The sequence below is a fragment of the Psittacula echo genome, assembly GCF_963264785.1.
Source record: "Psittacula echo genome assembly, chromosome: 4".
NCBI classification, from domain to species: Eukaryota; Metazoa; Chordata; class Aves; order Psittaciformes; family Psittacidae; genus Psittacula; species Psittacula echo.
In genome coordinates this window covers 77,654,999-77,674,052 of record NC_137738.1, presented here as the reverse complement: position 1 = coordinate 77,674,052, position 19,054 = coordinate 77,654,999, and the positions used below count along the sequence as shown (strand labels likewise).

Here is a 19,054-nt window from a genome sequence, read left to right as displayed (position 1 = left end):
TTGGAAAATATGAAACTGTTTGCAACTGGGCCTAAAAGTGATTTATTTATCATTGTAGTATTTTGTTTTTAAATACCATTTGGGCAAATTAGCTGCATAGCAAGGACAGAATAGTAGGAGACACTGGCTAATACTGAGACTTGTAAATTCTTAAACATATTTTTTACAACTTAAAATGGAATTTTAACTGACATTTCTTGGACCATTTATGCTTTGTCTTCCTGAAGTTTAAAAAAAACCCCTAAGTGTAAAATATTCAGCCTTCTGATCTAAAATAAAGTTGCCCTTTCAGCCTGAAGGGCTTATACAGCCTAGTCTATTTGTAGAATCTTAAACTTTGCTGATGCCTGCTGTTTGTTCTTCACGTTCTTTTTTTTTTTTTTTTTTCTTTTTCTATTTGCATTATATAAATTTTAAATTAACATATTTCACTGCTTTATGGATGCTTTCAGACTGTGTATGGATGCTTTTAGGACTTTAGCATATTCATACAGAAGTATTGGGTAAACACCTGTAATTCCCAGCAAGCTGCCTAAAACATGGCTTTCATTTTTTTGTTATGTGCAATGTCTTTTAAAGACAAATGGGTACTTCAGTCTAAAACAAGTGAAATGATGTGCTTTAATGTAGTCTGGAAAATCAGCTTTCAGCTTTTCTGACCCCTGATCAGCTGTCTGACCATGTGTGTTTTCTTGTACAATGCAAAAGCCACCAAAAGGTACATCTTTCCTGAATTGCAGATAGGATGGATTCCATATGAAAGAAAGGAGAAAGAGAACCAGTGGTAAATGTTCATAATTTTTTCTTCATTGTGTATTTCTTTGTATGGCTCATGAAATAATACAACATGTATCAAGCTGTTTGTAATATGGCATCCAGTTATATCATAGAATCATCCATAGGAAGACAAAGTAAAGTATGCCTTTTAATAGATGAAGGTCATACCTGTTTTCATACTATTAATCTTATCATTGTTTCTCCAAGCCTGGACTGGACTGACGTTTTACTGAATTCTACAAATCCAGCACTATTTCAGGTTTGAAGAACTTAAATGAATTTTCATACTAACACTTTAGAGAATAGTATATGCACAGAAATGTATTTTTCTGGAATGGTGAGGAATACAAATTATATGATAACAACTGTTGACACGTTTGCAACTGGTAAATATCAGCAATATGACACTAATTTCTTTACTTTGCAGTGTATACAATTTGGATTAAAATGTCATTGTTAAAAATATGGAACGTATTAGGAGCAGATAGCATTAAACATTACAAATGATACAACTCCACTTTTTTTTTTTTTTTTTTTTTTTTGAGATTGAGTTTAGCAGTGGCATCAGAATTGGAGCTGAAGTAAGACCTTTTGTTGTTGTTGTTCTTGCTGTACCATTATATTTATTAATATTTAATTCTTTAAGAGTTGTCATAAAGCATCAAAGAGTAGGGAAAATGTCTGAGCCAAGACAAGTAATACCACAGAAGTATAGTGGTAAGTATTCTCTCTGCTTCTTTTTGACAGTTATTTTGGCCTCTTTACTGAAAATCTGAGTGCTTCCTAAGTATTCAGAAAAAGAAGTAGCAGTTGGAGTTTTTTCCCTCTTTTTCTCTCCTATAGAAGAAATGACATCCAGCTTTTCTGTTGGCTTTGCTGTTTAGGAGTGCTTAGTGTGTGTGCATATGCATATAATAATTCCTTTTCGATGTAATTTTTGCCAAAGTTACCTCATTTGAGTGACATTTTTGCTCCATTTACATAAATGTTGAAATTTCCATTAACTTCCCCAAAGCTGGGATTCCACCTGTTTTGTCTAAGTTCATTGTAGTTCAATCTAATGTATTTAAAAGCATTTATATTTTAATTGCTTCAGTGGAATGCAGTTGTCATGACCAGCAAATTTTACAGAGGACAGAAAGGATCACCTGGCAATGAGCAATCTCACATAAGGGGTTAAACAATGGAATAGAAATACTAAGCTCTACATTCAGTGAGAAATAGGATGAAAAGTGGCATTTAAAATTAATCTCCTTTTTAAAGAATTGTTTTCAAGTAGAATACTGCTGCTTTTATAAGTTTACAGCTTCATTCCTACATATGCATTGTCATAAGCAACACAAATTAAAAATGTGGGTCTAACGAGATGGAGACAAATCTGTTAGCACTGCACAGCCAAGAGTGAATTATGCTACTTGGCTGGTTTGGGTATCTAATCGTGCTGGAAAAGAAACAAAGTTTGGAAGTGAACGTTGGCAATAAGGACCAATCTTATACAAAAAATAAGTCTATCCATTTCCCCCCTTGATTCTTTCACCTTTCTTCCCCCACATCTTGCCTGCAACGACAGCCATAGTAAAAGCTGTTCAGTGAGCAGTTCATCCTTTGCACAGGAGATGGAATGTGCTTTGCATGTCTGTGCTAAGTACGGTTTTAAACTTCTGCTTCTTGGTGTATATGCCTTGGCCCTTGCTCGGATCTGGGTCTAATCCCATGTTCTGTGTGCAAGCAAGTACTTTAGCTAAGCTTAGAGCTAGCTGGAAAACTGTTACTGCAAGATAACATGGGATACTGTGCATTTCCTCCTGGTGCTTCAGCTCCTATCTTCAGTTTTTCTAGGACTTCCTGGGTACAAAGGACATGAGAAAATGTATCGAAAATGTATTAACACTGTATACCCGGAGCGCATCAGTGACTGCAGGTGAACAAGGCTGCAGGTGGTCAGGGTTTCTAAGCTGTTTATGATGAGAGAGATGTTTTGCCACTTGTGGTTTTGCTGCTTATCTTGCAGGCAGCAGGGAGAGAAGCCCTTTTTTTGGCTCATGACAGAAGTTTGTAAACAGTAAGATTTTCTTTGTTCCAAATTTTCATGTCATCAGACATGCAAGACTGTATCCATTAATGTGAACAGTGTTATCGATAAATATGTATGGTGTCAGTCCCTAGTGTCAAGGTTCTCAACTAGTATAAATCACTGTAATTCTTTACATTTATGTGAACTGGCATAATCCTGTTTAGTTGAAGACCTGGACGGAGTACAGGAAGCATGTATGTTAGCCACGGAAGGTTGTAGTGGTTTCTAATTCTTCTACTTCCTGCTTTCATACGGATGTGGAGTGTGTTGAACTTGACATGGTCTAAATAAGGTATTTTTAATTTTCTATTTGGAGTGTTGATACCTCAGTACAACAACATCCTTGGTTTAGGGGTTATGTTTCATTATTGCTTCATAGGAAACGAAGACTTAGTTTAGGTCTGGACTTTTGAGCAACACTGAAACTTTGAGGGACAGAAATATTTCTTTAAATGATGAACTGTTTGTATGTGCAAAGTGTTATGCAATTGAAATGTTCAGCAAATTCAGAACTTAAATTCACTGAAACTAGTAAGGCTATATATTCATGTAACAGAGCTGAATCCAGATATTTAGGGCATATAAAAAGAATTAAAACAAAAGATTTAAAGAATTTTGTAGCTTGAAAGAGCAATAAGAAATGCAGTTCTTTTCAAATCAAAAAATGATAATGCCTTTCTCTGGGAGCAGAGCTTTTACAAAGGGTCTTTCAACTGACGATCTTATAGCTCTGCTTGAAACAGTGACTTTGGACTCAACACTGAAGCCTTTATCAAATGAACAGTCTGAAAGGGAAGGGAGTGCTCCAATGACTTGTCAGCTGTAGGACTGGGCTCTTGCGCCTCGCCTCACAAGGTAAGGCAGCTTTACTTTCTATGATTTACAGAATGAGCAACCGAGGATTGTGACTTGCCTAAAGTTACACCACAAGGCTGTGCAATAAAACTCCTTAGCAGACGTATGTAAGCTGCAATTTCATCTTTCTCTCATGAGTCTAAGTTGGGAAGAGCAACAACTGTTTTGAAATTTAAACCAGAAAGATACTCATACCTTTCCATGTGATTTGTTGGGTGTCCTGCCTAGTTATCTTGGTTGAAATGAGGAAACACTTTTCAAATCCTGTTGGAAGTGTGAGAGGGGAAGCAGAAAGCTAACTCTGTGAATTTTCTGACCTGAAGATCAGTTGGACTAAACTGATGTTAAGCTAATAAACATTGATATGATACTCACCACCTTCCTCCCTTTCCCTCCCCCATCAGAATGATTCTACTAGAAAAAGATAAAATATGTCTTGGATATATGTAAATGAGATGTGCTCAATTAAGGCCCCGCTTTCTCTGTCTTCTGTGTATCTATTTCTAGTCATTTTACTTTTCTCTGTCCTTCTGTCTGGTGTACCTCTTTAAAATGCAATACGGAGAACTGCCACAAGCACGCTTGGAGAACCCGAGAAAAGCACAGTTTCGCACATTCAGATGAGAATCAGTGACAGTGCTCAATCTCACCATTTCATCACAGGCAGATGATATTACAGTGCAAGAACATTCAGGTTTGTAAATGATGGGTTTTAAAAGGTAAAACAAATGTCAGTAATCTGCTGTGCTTTGCAGTATGAGTGCCATAAATAGATGCACTCTTTTGATTACTTGGATGGCTCACTTTAGATTTATGAGAAAGTATATAAAATTAACAATGTGTGCTTACACAGAAGTGATAAAAGCTAGTTTCTGCTTGTGCTAATGTACACAGTTGGTTCTTTACGACTAGAAACAAGATACTCTGAAAGAGTTTCGTACATTCATACTCTAGCAGTTTAATTAATGGGACTGTTTTTTATTTCAAGGGACGGGGCTGGTGGAGGGGGAGGCTGTGGGGGGAAGGAGAAAAAATAAACCATTTCTTGCATTGTTACTGGACTTGGTATATGTAAGTATGATTATGTAAAATCTCCATCGAGGTGGCTGTTTGTCCTTTCTTACAGAGTATTCTGTGCTTGCTGAGTGGGAGGGTCACACTGTGTGAGACTAATAAGGACAGAGCTGCATCCCCCACTACCACTCCTTGGAGACTCACTTCAGCAACTCCTCGGCACTACGGCAGCTCTGTACAGGCATTTCCAGTGCTTCTGGGGGACACACTGACATAGAAATTAAAGGTAAGCAACTCATTATTTGTAGTTAGTTGTCTAAAGATCTCACATGCACACACACACTACACTATTCCTAGTTTGTTTTGTGGTGGGCTGATTCAGGCTTTATGTGTGTGTCTTTTTGTTTTTCAAAATTGCCATTTAAGTTTAGCACCTATTTTGCCAGTTGGTGTCCTATATAAACATAATGTATACAGTAAGCTTTTAATGTACCATAATCAACATATACTACAGGATTCTGCTGGTGATTGTGTTTTAGGGCAAATGCATTGTAGATGTTTGTGGATAGCTATAGGTATGTGCTAAAATATGCTAATAAAACCAGCCCTACTAAATTAGCAGTAATTTACAAACCCGATTAAACTGTTGCAAATTGCCACAGTGCTGAGAATGCTCGTTAATTGTATGCATATATTTACCTTTAAAAATCTACCTATTGGTGTATATCATTATAATTAGCACGCATATCGAGTGGCCTACATCCAGTGAGTGGAAGCATGCTTGCGCGCAGCGGCACGGCCGGGAAGCACCGTCAATGCCCTCCAGGGCGGGGGAAGCCCGCCCGGTGCGGCTGCTCTGGGGGAGCCCGCGAGGCCGCCAAGCCGGAGGTGGCCTCAGCCGCGCGCCGCTCCTGCTGCGCACCCGGCCGCGGGGCCGCAGCGCCTCTGCCTGCGCCCTTCACCTGGCCGCCGCGCAGGTGGCGGCGCGGCCGGGCGGCAGGGGGCTCCCTCGCCCGTGCCCGTTCCGGCCCCGCTCCGGGGAGGAAGCATCGGAGGGCGCCTGCTGCTCGCTCGGCTCCCCGCGGCTGGCCGAGTCCGACGCTCGGGCAGGCTCCGGACGGGCGGGGCTGGCGATCACGGAGCGAGAGGCGGTGGGTTAGAAGGAGCCCAGGAGTGGGGGCCCCAGAGAGCGGGCTGCGGGAGCTGCCCGGGCCGGCGCCTCTCTGCTCCCCGCCTAGCCCCGCCCGCCTGCCAGCCTGCTTACCCGCCTGGTGTTCTGAACCTTTAGGAAACCCAGCTCAGTCCAAGATCAATTAAACTGCCGGTACTGCCGTGTTACGGACAGAGCTACAGACGGGTCGGGTCGCTCACCTCCCGCAGGCTGCGGTGCGCCGGTTGTGGGAGGGAGCGGAGCCTCCTGGAGCAGCGGTGGGAGAGGAGCCCAACCTGGAGGTGGGGTGACAGCGAGGGGGTGGTGGTACTAGTGAGCTAGCGGGCAAGAGCCCTTCAGAAAATGAGACCTCTGGAGCAGCAGCTCTAGTGAGTCACTAGTGCCTACTTGTAAAGCAGGTGCAGGAAATTAAATGCTAATGTTACTTGAACGTGCATTCACTTTGCTGCTGTCGGGGAGGCTGGAAAAGTTAATGATGGTGTAGTTGTCAGTGTAAGTGACTGACAGTACAGCTCTGACGTTGAATAAGGTGCCTTGCGAAAATAATTATAAAAATCGCATCTCAGTTATGTGATTTGGTTTTCTTTCAGAAAATATTATTAGGAAAGTACTTTTTGTTTGCTGTGTTTCATTAAATTCACATCTATCTGTAAACTGCAGCCAGCTTAAAAAAGAATCTGATAACTGCCTTTAGAGGACAAAGATATGTTGTTGAAACCAAGACTGTATTTTGTGTGATTTAAACAAAGCTCAGCACAGGCTGCTCTAGGCACGTGCACATTTTGCCAAGGCAGAGAAATAGCATTATCTTGATTTCTTTTGCACTTAAAGGACAATTGCATGTTGTCCTTGTTTGGTTTGAAGACTACTTCAGCAGTCACTGGCACTGTTGTGACGCTAAACAGTTTAGCTAATGTATTTAAAATTGAAAACCTGTGAGAATAGTAAAAGAAAACTAGTTATTACTAATGAAGCAAAAATTTAGCGCCTTTATAACTAGTGTCTCTGAGTTAATATTTCTAAGGTATTACTTCTGAGTTTAGTAAAGAACCAAAGGTTTTTATTTGTAATTTGTTTCTAAATTTACATAAATTGGGAGGTTTTTGATTTTGGGGGGGTTTGGGGGTTTTTTTTGGTAGCTCCTTACAACAGATAAATCAAACACTTTGTGCATGATTAGCGGCTTCCTCTTTACAGCTCAGAAATTCTTGTTTGTAGCTTTCTGATGGGGTGAGGGAAAAAGAGATGGTTCTGAATATTCTTATTTTCTGTTTCAGATTTGTAGCTGATTGTTCACATGTGTCCAGGGGGAGATGAAGTACATTGGATCCTGCATAGTTTGGCTTTGTATGGCAGTCTTCCTCCTCCTTCCTGTTTCTACTTCTGTGGCTGTCAGTGACCACGCAGGTACTTCCATTTTTCTTGCCCATCACAGACCTAAGGCTTAAATCTCAGTACTGAACAAATTTAACAAATAGTGGCAGTACATGCAAAATAAGCAATACGAGCAGATAATGATTAGTACAAGACTTGTTTTAATCTCTCTTTTAAAATAGTGTAAGTTTGAAGCAGTTCCAAAGCAGTCCTTCTGTTTCCTGTGCTTGAAGTTTCAGGTTTGGAAGCAGTTGTAGTTCCTTGGAGTTTTGTTTTGTATTTTTCAACTTGCTATACAAAACAAAATTCTAAATCAGAGCTTGTAAAACTTTTGTGAACAAAATCATGCAGCCTTGTTAGAGCAGGTCAGTGATCATGCTGACCTAAACAGCCGAATGCTCATGTTAACCTCATCTAAATTTAACCATATGTTTCACAGATGTAGTTAGACAAACTCTTGTGCCTAAGAAAGGGGAAAGGAATATAGCGCTATTGTTTAACTTAAAAGCTGTTACCCATCTTCTTCAAATTTTTCCTACTTCTCTGTTTTCTTACTGTCCACATGTTATCTAGTTCCCTCACTTAAATTCTGCATTGACTCTTCAGAGGATGGTAAACTGTCTTAAAGGCATGTCACCTGTGTATGAGGAGTAAGGAATTGTTAATTTTCTGTAGTTGCTCAGCCTCGGAAAGTATCCATGTACTTCAGCTTTGTAGAATTTTCCTACAATTATTAGCAAGGAGAACATGCTTGTTGCTATTTATTTTTAGTATGCTGTTTTTCCAGAAGCGTGATGAAGGATGATAGAAGCTACACATACACAACAACTCTGTATCTTTGTAACATATTTGAAACTTGGATCCAAGAAATTTAAAAAGTTAATAACTAGGGTAATAACTCTTTTACTACTCCTGGAAACAATAAATAGTAATATTTAATAAGCTACAATGTGTGGGTTCTAAGAGAAAAATAATGTGCTGTGAGAAGACTTTTTTACCTTGCATTTTTAGGGCAGCAAGGCTAAGTGCTGTACTGACGAATTATTCTTAACCCTGTGCAATCATTCTCTTCAGCTGTCTGAAAGAAGTGCAAGAGGTTGTCTTCTGTGTCATTGCTAGCTGGTGGTTTGTAGAAGGGGAGTTTTGAAAGTGCTAAAAGGGTGCGAGTGCAGAAGGTTCCCTAGTAATATAAATGAATAAATTGACACTTGAAACATTTTTGAAATAAAATGCCAGGAAGCATTGTCTTTTTTTAAATTTTTATTATATATATACTTTTTTTTTCTTAATGAATTCTGTCTTAGTAAAAGGTGGACCTGTCACAGGTGATTTGACAGCTCCACTGAACTGCTAAGAAATGGTGTATCTGAACTGTGCATCCCGTTCTGTTCGAAGTTTGTGGCTAGGCAGCCACAAGTGGGGAAGTTGCAGCTTTCCTTGACCTGATTGCCACAGATGGATTAAATATGGGTCAAATTGAACTGCTGGGCAGAAGAGGAGAGACTGAACCTCTCCTGAGCATAACTGATGGTATGCAGTTGAGAGAAGCTTCTGTAGTTAGAGGTGATATAAGCTGGTGGTGAGAAACAGCAAGTAGATAGCTGCCAGCTTGAGCAGCTCTGCTGACAGCAGAGAATAGGCTCGGTGGAGCCTTAAGTTGATAACAGGAAAAAGACTCTTCTAGAGACTGAAGGAATGGTTACTGCCAGAATTAAAAATATGAGTTACAGACCAGAAAGCAGGAGCTGACAAAGAATGGACCCTGCAATGGTGCAGCAGTAAGCAGTACAGCTGTGTCTGCAAGTATTCTATTAATCTGCACCATTCAGCTGAACAGAGTATTCTCTGTTGCAGAGGTGTCTCATCCTAGTTTGATAATTTGTATGCAGATTATGCAGATGGATCTGTTAAAAACTGGAAATGTGCTCACTTTGAGAAGAGAGGAATATCTAATAAGGTCTCTTTTTTTTTTTTTTTTTTTTGTTTGTTTGTTTGTTTGTTTTAGTTCTTTCTTTCATTAACTGGCTCTGTCTTGAGCTTTTGTTCTCTCCCATGTATCAGTTCACCGGTTCTGTTTGGATCAGCATCTATCCTGCAGAATCTACATAGCCAATCCTTTTGGTTTTCTTCTTTCAACAGCATATGTTAGCATTTGTTTTTCCAGCAAAGCCCATTCAGATCAGATCTTGGATTATTGCGTCTACATCCTGAAATTTCTCACCTGATCTACTTAAGTCTAAATGAATAGCCTTCAAATGCAGTGAAAAGTGTAAAGTTAATTTGAAGGGGGATAACAGGGAGAAGTGTTTTAGGCTAAGGAAACCTCTTAGGCAAGAGAAAAGATTAATTTATATGCATATGTAGGGGAGAGCTTTCTGAGCTGGCATTCTGAATATACGTTGAGACTTACTCATTGAGTCAGTATTGTAATAAATAAATACCAGTACTGGAAACCAAAAACAACAGAGAGTGACTGATTATGCTGGATCTTCTCAGAATGGTCTTCCTTAGGCTTTAAATGTGTGTCAGTGACCATTAGATTCACATCAAGGATTTCTTTCAGTTCTCACCTGCCCAGAAGTTTTGATATGCTAATTGTTCACTTGCTTTGAAGCACTTGATTCTAACAACAGAATATAGCAAATCTGAGGGACAGGGTTCAGGAGTTCTCCACAATTGTGATTTTTGATTTCACTTCAAGAATATTTTCTTCATGACGTCAACTTGCATCTTTTAATTTTTGAGAACATTTTGATTTGGAGTGTGGATATGACCTCTTTCTGTAGTGACACATGAAGTTCTAATTTGATCATTCCTGAATGTTTCATATTAAGAATATTAATACTTTGTCTCACTCCCAGATCATTGCTGATTTTTCAGCTTTGTTTTACAGTTAGTGTTTTTCAAAATCACTTGCTAACCCATGAAAAATGTAGCATAAACAAAGTCCTGGGACTGACAGGCATGGTGAATTTCCATTGCCTTTTGACATGGAATGTGTTGTGAAAAATATTGGCTCTAGATCATAATTTAGATAGGCACTTTAACCCAAATACAGTGAGTTGTTTCAAGTATGCAAATCAGTTCAGCTTTTTGGTTTTCATGTTTTAGTATGGCTAGATACTTCTCAAAATCCAGTTAATGGCTCTACAGTAACTCTTATATACAATATAGTCATACTGTTAATCTGAATTTTTAAGGTTGGATCCACAAACTATTGCTAGCATTGCAGTAGTTAAGTGACCCTGCCTCCCTTGGATTTCTTGTAGTTAAATAATAAGTCCTTTGTGGCATTGAATAAGGATCTTTAGGTATTTATAAGAATGTGGTTCATGAAAGCTTGCACGCTGAGGAAAGTCACATCAGCTAGTGACTAAGTAGCATGGAAGTGTTCCCCTTTGTCATCTGGGATTTTTCTCAGCTACACGCATCCTCCCAGTGTGAAGCCTGTAAAGTTTTTCCCCATCTTTCTTATAAGTCCCCTTTTAAGTATTGAAAAGCTGCAATAAGGTTTCCCTGGAGCCTTTTCTTTTCCAGACAATACTCTTAACCTTTCCTCATAGGACAGGTGCTCCATCTCTCTGATCATTTTTGTGGCCCTCCTCTGGACCTGCTCCAACAGGTCCATGTCTTTCTGGTGCTGAGGCTCCAGGTGAGGGCTCACAAAAGCGCAGTAGATGGGCAGAATCACCTCCCTCAACCTGCTGTCCACACTTCTTTTGATGCAGCCCAGCATAGAAAGCCCAGAGGCTTTCTAGTCTGTGAAAGCACATTGCAGGGTCATGTTCAGTTTTTCATCCGCTAGTACGTCCAAGCCCTCAGCAGAGCTGCTCTCAATCCCTTCAATCCCCAGTCTGTATTGATACTGGTGGTTGCCCTGTTCCAGATGCAGCACCTTGCACTTGGCCTTGTTAAACCTCATGAGGTTAACATAGGCCCACTTCTCCAGCTTTGTCCATGTTCATCTGCATGGCATCCTGTCCCTCAGGCACACCAGCCACACCCCACAGCTTGGTGTTGTCTGCAAACTTGCTGGGGGTGCACTTGATCTCATTGCCTGTGTCACTGATGAAGATGTTAAACAGTATTCTTCCCAGTACAGACCCCTAAGGAGCACCACTCATCACTGCTCTCCATCTGGACATTTCACCTGTTGACTACTACCCTCTGGATGTGACCATCCAAACAATTCCTCATCCACCAAACAGTCTATCCATCAAACCTGTATCTCTCCAAACTAGAGAGAAAGATGTTGTAAGAGCTGTGTCAAAGGCCTTACAGAAGACCGGATAGATGACATCTGTAGCTCTTCCCTTTTACATTGATGTAGTTACTCCATCATAGAAACGCACTACGTTAGTCAGGTAAGACTTGCCCTTGGTGAAGTTGTGCTGGCTGTCTTGAGTAATATGAAGTCCTGTTTTTAACTACCTATTCTTCCTCATGTGAGAATCCAGTTCTCCAGGGTTTAGCATGAGCATCCCACTATCTCAACTCTATTGGTGTTGCCTGCCAAACTCTATCCTGCCTGCCAAAGCTGTTATATTATTTGCATAACCATCTAAACAGTCACAAGGCTTGGAGTTGACTTCTTTCTTATAGCAATAAAGTTGTAGATTCAAGTCTCCTTCATTCCCCTTCCCACTCTTGTCCAGTTAAGATGTATATTGTAATGCAATATGATGCGGCTTATGGAGTAAAAAAGGAAAACAAAAAAATCACATCTTATTTTCTGGTACCTCTATACATGAGGTTACAGGCATGTAGGAGATCTGAATTCTTGACCATATTCGAAAGCAGGCCAGCTGGGTCTGCTTAGCTATCTTTGAGGCGGACACTTTGGATGTTGTTGCTGACACTTGCAGATATGTCGCACACTCTGAAGTGATTCCTTATGTGTATGTATTTAGGAAGCCTGATCCTAAGGAGTGTGAGACAAATCCTAGCTAATATGGATTTCTGCCTGAAGCATGATTCTGACATATAATGTAGGTATATGTTAAGCAGGGCTTTGTTGTTTGGCCAGTCATGCTTACTGATGGAAACTTTGGTACCTTTGCAATGTGCGTGTCAGTGGTGTTAGATAGCAGCTGGAAATTTCACCTGAACATAGAGTTTAATTGTAAAGTAGCAGATAGGTAGTTGTAAAGTGAATCTATCCATTACAGGTTACACTCTGGAGGAGCCAAGAGTGCCTACTGGAAGCTACAGTTCTCAGTCAGGAAGTGCAGACAAGAGATGTCTGTAAGAGTGAGGCTGAAGCATGCATGAGAGGCTTCTCTGTCCTCGTTTGCATGGAAAGGAAAACTGGGCACGGGCCCTAGACAGAAGCTGCAGCGTGCTCCAGCAGGTGCCCTGATCACTGCAGGAATTGAGAACATGCCATTGCACGTTGCAGCAGAAACATCTACATGCAATGCCTTTATTTTTTTCCTTAATGCTATTAGAAAAGAACAGCAAAATAATTACTAGCATCTTATTGGAGAGACAGATCATCAATGGCCTGTGACATCTGCTTGATCTGCATAAATACATGTTTTTCAGAATTCTTAGGTTGATTTCATGATAATAAGCTCCTATGTAGAGCTCACTGATTTCTAAAAGCTGAGGTCTCTAGTTTTGTCCTATGGCTAAGTAATCTCATTAATTTATAGGTATGTTAACCTGAGCTTTGACATCACTATTTTAACATGAATTGTTGAATTCGGTCCACACAGACCCAGTTTTATCACATGCAGAGCAATATATTCACAAGCATAATCTTTTCACTGCTTCATTAGTTTTACAATCTTTATTCTGACAGAGCAGATAGGTGCGTAGTTTCTGTGCCTGGATTAGCGGTAAGGGTTTGTCTTTGTTCTTTTTCTTCCTGAAAGTCTTCATGTAGATCTTCTAATTCAGCTACGCACAGGACGAATGGGTAAATTTTCTGTTTTGTCTCAGGCCAAAGAAAATTTAAACATCTGCCAGCAGTACTAAAAATCTTGGAAGAGGCTAACTTATTTTGCACAAACTGTAACTGTAGAAAGAATTTTCATCAATCTACAGTAATGAAAGTTGTCAGTCTTGGTATGAAGAGGTTTTGGGTTTAATATTTTAGAGTTTTGCTTTAGCTCTCTGGTAAAAAGTATAACACTAGGCTAAAGGAGTGCATCAGCAGCATGAGATAGAAGAAGATTAATAGTAACCCTTTCAGTTCTTCTGGGGATATGTAATACAACCAAATAAGTAACACTTAAATGGCCTATGCTGTGACTGTTAGACCGCTGATAAAAATAGGTCCACAGTCCAGTCTGTGGCATGTGAGGGATCATTGCTATCATCTGGATAACACAGAAATTGGGGCTTGAGTCTTTATTTCTACTTGGAAGAAAGTGGCTGGGGGGAATAAGTTAAAACTCCCCATTCTTTTGCCATTCAGCTCTCATGTAAGACAATGTTGAAAAAAACCCATACAGTTGTGTCCCGGCTTCTCTAGAGCTTACTACAGCAGTTCAGGGTAAACTCAGTAATAAGTATTATCTGTCTGCTGTTGCTGGAAGTAGTGTAAATTAATTTAACCTAAAAGGGAATCAGCCCCATAGTCTTATATATATTAAAAAAAAACCCCCTTGGTTAGAAAACACTTAAATTTAAGAGAAGCTTTTGTCAGTGTATATGTGACATGGTATTGTGGCTTTCAGCCATAACAGGCTTCCTTTACAAGAATATATTTCTTATAGGTATACTTGTGTAAATCTTCTGTAATTGCATTCGTTCTTTTGGAGCGGCTACAGATGAAAGTCTGTAGTTTAATAATCTGTGTAAGTGATGAAGACTAAGGTTTGTAGATTAAAGGGTATCTGAGGTGAGCTTCTTTCTGTTCCATATACTCACAGTGTATATGTGCGTATATCAAATGGTGTATTGAAATTGCTGTGGTAGTATGTAATTCCAGTGAATGCTTTTCACACTACATAAAACTCCCTGCAAACCAAGAATGATGAAAGATTTCATTTCAATTTCAGAGATTTCAACGTGAATATTCTTTACAGTTCTGCATCTTTTCTGCTGAAGGGGAATTTACAGAGTTTTAATGCATGCTTCATCTCATTTATCATAAAAATTTATTTATATGTAAATGCACGTATATACAGACATTTATTTGTGTATAAATGAAGGAAGGAATACATTTTCTTAGAGCCTTAGAAATAAATTATGAGCGATGTTACTTGTAATTGTAGATCACGATTTAGACTTAAAGGACATGCAACTTGATGAATCTTGTGAAAAAACGCCTTTAACCTGGTCTGTCCTTTAAACAATTGACATACCTCTCATTAATCGTATTGTCAGGAGGTATCTTTGTATTAAATGATTTAGTTTCACTTTTACTCTTTGTTTCCAATTATCCATTTTTAATCCAGATCAGGTACAGTAACACATTTAATAAAATTTAAGATGTCTGAAGGATAATATGCTTCCTACATTGCTACAGAGCAAATGACAAATTTCACATGCTCTAAGATTACAAATACAGCTATTTTGAATGCCAGCCTTCAGTCTGGATGCTCCTTGGAAATCTTTAGATATAGGTGATTTTCAGGTTAGTGGTAGGACATTCCTCCTTTTATTTTTAATTGAACTGACACTTCAGAAAGTCCCCCCCCCCAACCCCTCCTCACCCCATTCAGCAGCTTCAGCTGTACCTTGGCTATCTTTTTAGTTGAATCAGCTCAATATGGAGCTCTGTGCTTAATAAGTGCATGGGTCAAATCCTGCTTGTCACCTTTGATAGTTTTATTAGAGTTTAGCAGGGCTATTTGCAAAGTTTGTTTAACAAGGAGCCCCATTTCTGACCCATGCACAAAAGTCACATTTCTCTGCACTTGCTTCTTAAAAGTATCTATTCCTGTGTATGCATAGAAATAAGAGGAAAAAAAAACCTTTATGCAAGTAAGATATTTAATATTAATAACGCAGTGTTTAATCTAAGTGTTCAATTTGATTTAACCTTAGAATTTGCCATGTTCCACATCCTAGAACGTGCTGCTTGTTTATCTAAATACAGACTTAATCCCCCCAAAAGCTGCTTAATTTTAAGCCATTAAAATAAAAAACTATTGCTTAAATTGTTTATTATATTATATAATTATATCCTTTTCAATCCACATTTTGGAATTGCTTTTCACTGAAGTAACAATAGATTATTGTCATGGTAATCAAGCATTTATGCTTTATTGTTTCCTGTTCCTTAGTAAGGGAAAAAGATTTTCTAAGAATATAGCCAGAAACAAAAACTGGAAGAAAACACAACAGCAACAACAACCAAACAAAACCGCTAAACCCCTTAGGACAGAGGTTATTGCTTTATAGACTATCATACATGGAAAAAGGCTGGTAAGAATTTAGTGGTTTTCTTCTGGTTATATTGTTCCTGTGAGCTTTAATCATAAACAGCTGAATTAAAGTATGATAAAATTTGTATCTGCTTATATTATTAGAAGTGTAGTATGCAGTCTGAAATATCATTTCTCTGATTTAGATTTTGTAATTGGGTTATTGCTGGTTAACATATTGTGAAAAAAGAACATAAAAATATTCTTGTTAATATTACTGTCACTCTCATGGTAGTTTGTTCTGATTATTTTTGTTTGAAAGAAATTTCTAAAATATACTAAACTGTATTCTCTTGAAGGTGCTACGTGTCCTTTACTGAAAACTGTTGTCCATCATCTCAAGCAAATCAACAGAGGCAGTCTTAGTGTTTCAGGTAACTGACTGTGCTCATATCAGTATCTAAATTAATTGTTTAGTAGTGGACGTAATCATAGTTTGACTGAAGCTGGTTTTAAAACTGAAAAGACCGTATGGAATGCCAGCCCCATGCTCCAAAAGCTGTTGTTTTTAGGAAAGGGGATAAAATCAGAACATGCTGTTCTTGCAAAGTATTGGTTCAAGTTCTGCAGCCATACTCACTTCCGTTGTTTTTATCAAAGTCCTTTGTTCTTATCAGTTCAGAAGATAGAAGGAAATAAAGAATGCATTTCTCAGGTTGCGAAGTCATCTAGTGAGAGAATTTTGCATTGATAGTTTTTGTTTTGATAAAATGAATATTGTTTCTCTGACTTAAAAGTACTGGTTTTCAAAATAGCTTGTCAGTCCGTGTTCTGGAAAGTTAGCAAGCATGCTAAAAGTCAGTATTTACCTTGTTTTTTAAAATTCCATTAAATAAGCTAAATCATTGTGTCATATTTCACAGGGTTTGATCTGACAGAGAGCTTTTCTTTGAGGCCAACGTCTTGTGGAGGTGAAAAAAACTGTTTCAAACTGGGAAGCGCGCCTCTCGTCAGAGACACAAAGTAAGTAGATATAGTTTCATTTGAAGTCTTTAAAAGACAGAGCTCAGACCAAATGCTGTTAGTGAACTGAAACACTGAGCAATGTATCCAGAGGATACCACAGAAAAACAAATATGACTGCTTTTAGGCATTTTTATCTGTAACAGGTTTTTTGACAAGTATTTTGATTCAGGTGTGTTTTCTTTTCTGGAATCTGGAAATATCTAGGTAGAAAGTAAATTGTGAATTTTCTTTCTTAAATTTGTATTCTGATACTGAAAAATCTATTGTTTATACATAAATATTTATGAAACAAAGGAAACAACTTTCATGGTATGACAAGACGTGTTATACTAATCTTCCCTCAGTGGAATTGGCTGTCCTCTATCTGATTAGTGTTGACAGGATTAAAAAGAGAGGGAAAATCAACATTACCTTAAACACTATACTTTAATATTTTGAGGTTTGATTGTTGGGTTTTGGGTTGTTTTTTTTTTTTTTTTCAGTGGAATTGGCATCTTGTCTTTGAGCTGTAATAAAATGGTGGGTGCTCAGTGTAAAGGTGAAACTATGCAGCATCCTACTCTGACACAGGATGGGATAAAAGGCAGAAACTGCATGAAAAATCTAAAGGATGGTGAAAGAGAGAAAGGCACAATGGAATTGGATGGATTTAAGTTTGCATGGGGATGAGGAAATGGCAAGAAGCAGTTAGGAATGTATTTTCAAGTTCCCAATGCTCAGTGGAGACAGAGAATCATCTTGGACCTTCTTGGTTCAGATGTGCTCTGAGTCATGGGACTGTGGTTTCTGTCCAGTAGGTTCCTGTGATGACGAGGGAAGCAACTGTATTGGGTGTTCTCTGTTGCAAGAGATCTGGCTCTAGCTTGCCTAGGGAAAAATACACCTGGCCTTCAGACTTCCCCTTTGCTTGCATCCTGGGCAGAGCAAAGAGGGGCTGTGGATAGCTTGAGGCCAGGGGAGAGGGAGAAGAGGAATTGGAGGCACCCAGACAGAAAACAAAGTGGTCTTTAGAAGAGAAAAATGATGAAATAAATAGAACCTAAATATTTGAGACTACTGGATAGTTTCTAAGTTCTTCTGAGGTTATTAGAGAATGTAAATTTTAATGCTTGTCTAATTCCGCAAGGTTAAACAAATAATGACTGTCTTTTTTTTAAATACCTTGAACATTATCTGTTGAAGGAAAAATGACTAAATAAAATTGCTTGACACAGAGAGTGCTCTATTTTTATTAGGGCCTTCCCAGTATTATAAGGATTCTCTTTGGAAAAGGAACAGGTAAAATTAAGTACCACTCATACATATCTTCACTAAAAGTATTTTGAAAGTTTGTCAGTAAGAAATTTTTTTTGTCAAATCTATTATTAATTTTTCAGATTTTTATAGTTGGAGTTTTGGTTTTTTTTTTCAGTGGATGGGAATTTGAGGGAAACATGAGACTAGAGGAGTAGAAAATCAAGGCAATAACAAAAAATGTGGGGCAATTTTTTTAGGAATAAAAAGCTAACTAGTTCTTTGTGTGCAGTTTAAGCTGACTTACTTTATTCTGAAAGTGACAAAAATGGAGTGTGAGTAGCTAGAAATCACAAAACGATGAATTATTTAGAATTCATGTTGTTTTCAGGGAAAATTCACTATTCAAAAAGATTGATTTCTAGGAATTCATGTTTTTTGGAAGGGTTCTGACAGGTGGCGTTGAGGTTGAAAATGTAAAGCTTTTTTCCTAGCTTTTATTAGTAGGCCTGAATACTACTGTCTGTGGTTTATTTTATTCTTATAAGAACAACTTATTAGAGGAGGCAGTGAAAGTGGGGAATACACATCATGGCTGCTAGTGGCTTAGCAAAGCCTTAAGTCCTAGTGGTTGCAAGGGAAACACTCGAGAAAGACACAATGCTTTTAACTTTCTTCACGAAGTGAGTGAGAAATCTAACTTTTTTCCTATATTTTATCTGTTCAGCTTTTTGGAGTGAGGATGACTCTTAGAGACAAAAATGGTCAGGTTTTTTTTCATTTTCAGTGTAAAATGGGCAAGGGATAAAGAATTTCAGTAAAGGATAAACCTGGAAGGCAAGTTGTTTGGCTTTAACGGTCTCTTGCTTCTCATGTTCCTCTCCTGCCCTGTTGTTTTCATCTGTGTATCGTCGTTAAAGAAAAACTGAAGATAAATCTTTCCAGTTTCCCCTAAAAATGTGCATATCTAATGGATGAAAACTTTAGTTGGATGAAGCAAGTGAGATAGTTATTAATAAAATGCATAACAGTACTAATGTATGAATATAGTTAGGCTGAAAATTAATACAAAGGTACGAAATAAGCTTTCCAGTCAGCTTGCTGTGGAAATAAATGGTACCTCTTACATATATCTTTCTGAACAAAAAAGGGTTACAAGTATTTTCAAAAGCATTCAAGCATTGAAAAATTTCCATTAAATCCTAGTTCTTC

The 19,054-nt window shown here is 38.5% G+C and overlaps 1 protein-coding gene across 1 annotated transcript in view; it reads left to right on the top strand.

The window, feature by feature from the left end:
- Positions 1-7,204: 7,204 nt before the first annotated feature.
- The window catches only part of COL19A1 (collagen type XIX alpha 1 chain), a gene marked incomplete at its 5' end in the record, with an annotated part of 182,861 nt that continues 171,011 nt past the window's right edge, over positions 7,205-19,054 (top strand). Inside the window, 3 exons of the mRNA XM_080617064.1 lie at positions 7,205-7,298; positions 15,943-16,017; positions 16,507-16,606. Coding sequence (XP_080473190.1) covers positions 7,205-7,298; positions 15,943-16,017; positions 16,507-16,606 — 269 coding nt within the window. The remainder of the gene's footprint in view (positions 7,299-15,942; positions 16,018-16,506; positions 16,607-19,054) is intronic.